Raw genomic sequence first — 1,095 nt, 5'->3', positions numbered from 1 at the left:
CTACATCCGAATTCCCCAAAACTCCCTTGGCTCTTGACTTTGTCCCAAATTGTAAGACCATATGTTTGTTCCATAATTGTTTTGTTTCTCCGTGGTATCTGCACGTCCTGACTTTGGAACAAAGGCAACTTCACCTTCACGCTGAATAAAGTCAACATGGACGGTGTCAGGCCAATCATACAATCTCGGAAGAAAAACCTTGTTCTGCATCCACTTGATGTTAGTCTTCTTCATCGTCGTCGTCAATGTGCTGGTAAACAATGTCCTCCCCTCTAGGTCTTGTATCTTCTCCCACTCCATGGTGTGCTCGTTCAGTTTGACAATGTTGACTGGTGTCCCACGACGTCCGATAAGGACGGCCATCAGCTCGCCATGGTCGGACTTGACCAAGTAGCTGTCATCGTGCTCGAATGTAAAACTTCCAGGCTTCTCGAGAATGTTGAATCCTTCATCGTGTTTTCTCTCATCGTACACTGCTAATGCGCCGTCCCTATTCAGCAGGTAGAGGAAGCCGTCATGGAGAACCGGGTTACTGCAGTCCTGCGATGCCCAAGAGCATGGTCCGTCGCAATCAGAGCTCGTGTAGCTCCACTCCCCCCACACGTCGATTTCGTTGTTTCGGATGGAACGGCCGATTTCGAGCCAGCCATACCGCGAGTGGACGCCGAACATGGTGCGGACACCGTCGTAGACGACGGAGTCGAACGTGGGCCGGTCGTGCTTTGGTAGTTCGAGGACGTCGCCGGAGAGAAGTTGGGCGTCTAGGATTAAGTGCTCCCGGCAGAGCGTCAGATGTTGCGCGGTGGCGCCGATGATCCTGGAGTCAGGAATATTGAGCGTGCAGGCGGTCTCGAAGTTCTTGTGATAGTAGGGGCTGTAGTACCGCACGTTTGTGGTTCCGTCGCTAGTGGTGTTGAGGAGCAGAGGGGAGATCCATGCCGGGTAGAAGGGCGCCCTGGCACGGGAAGATTGCCATTGCCGGCACACCAATCCGAAGCTCGGGCGGCTCAACCACCGCAGATGATCTAGGATCCGGACCAGTACCTTCACCGGGAGAGATGACCAGTCATGTGACAGCGATGTCGTCACCTCCAT

General features: G+C 53.5%; 1 protein-coding gene across 1 annotated transcript; it reads right to left on the bottom strand.

The window, feature by feature from the left end:
* Positions 1 to 1,095, bottom strand: LOC127303911 (uncharacterized). The gene has a single exon (XM_051334627.1). It carries the CDS (start codon positions 1,093 to 1,095, stop codon positions 1 to 3), a length of 1,095 nt encoding a protein of 364 aa, XP_051190587.1.

Source organism: Lolium perenne, chromosome 5 (genome assembly GCF_019359855.2).
Source record: "Lolium perenne isolate Kyuss_39 chromosome 5, Kyuss_2.0, whole genome shotgun sequence".
NCBI classification, from domain to species: Eukaryota; Viridiplantae; Streptophyta; class Magnoliopsida; order Poales; family Poaceae; genus Lolium; species Lolium perenne.
This window is presented reverse-complemented; position numbering and strand designations above follow the sequence as displayed.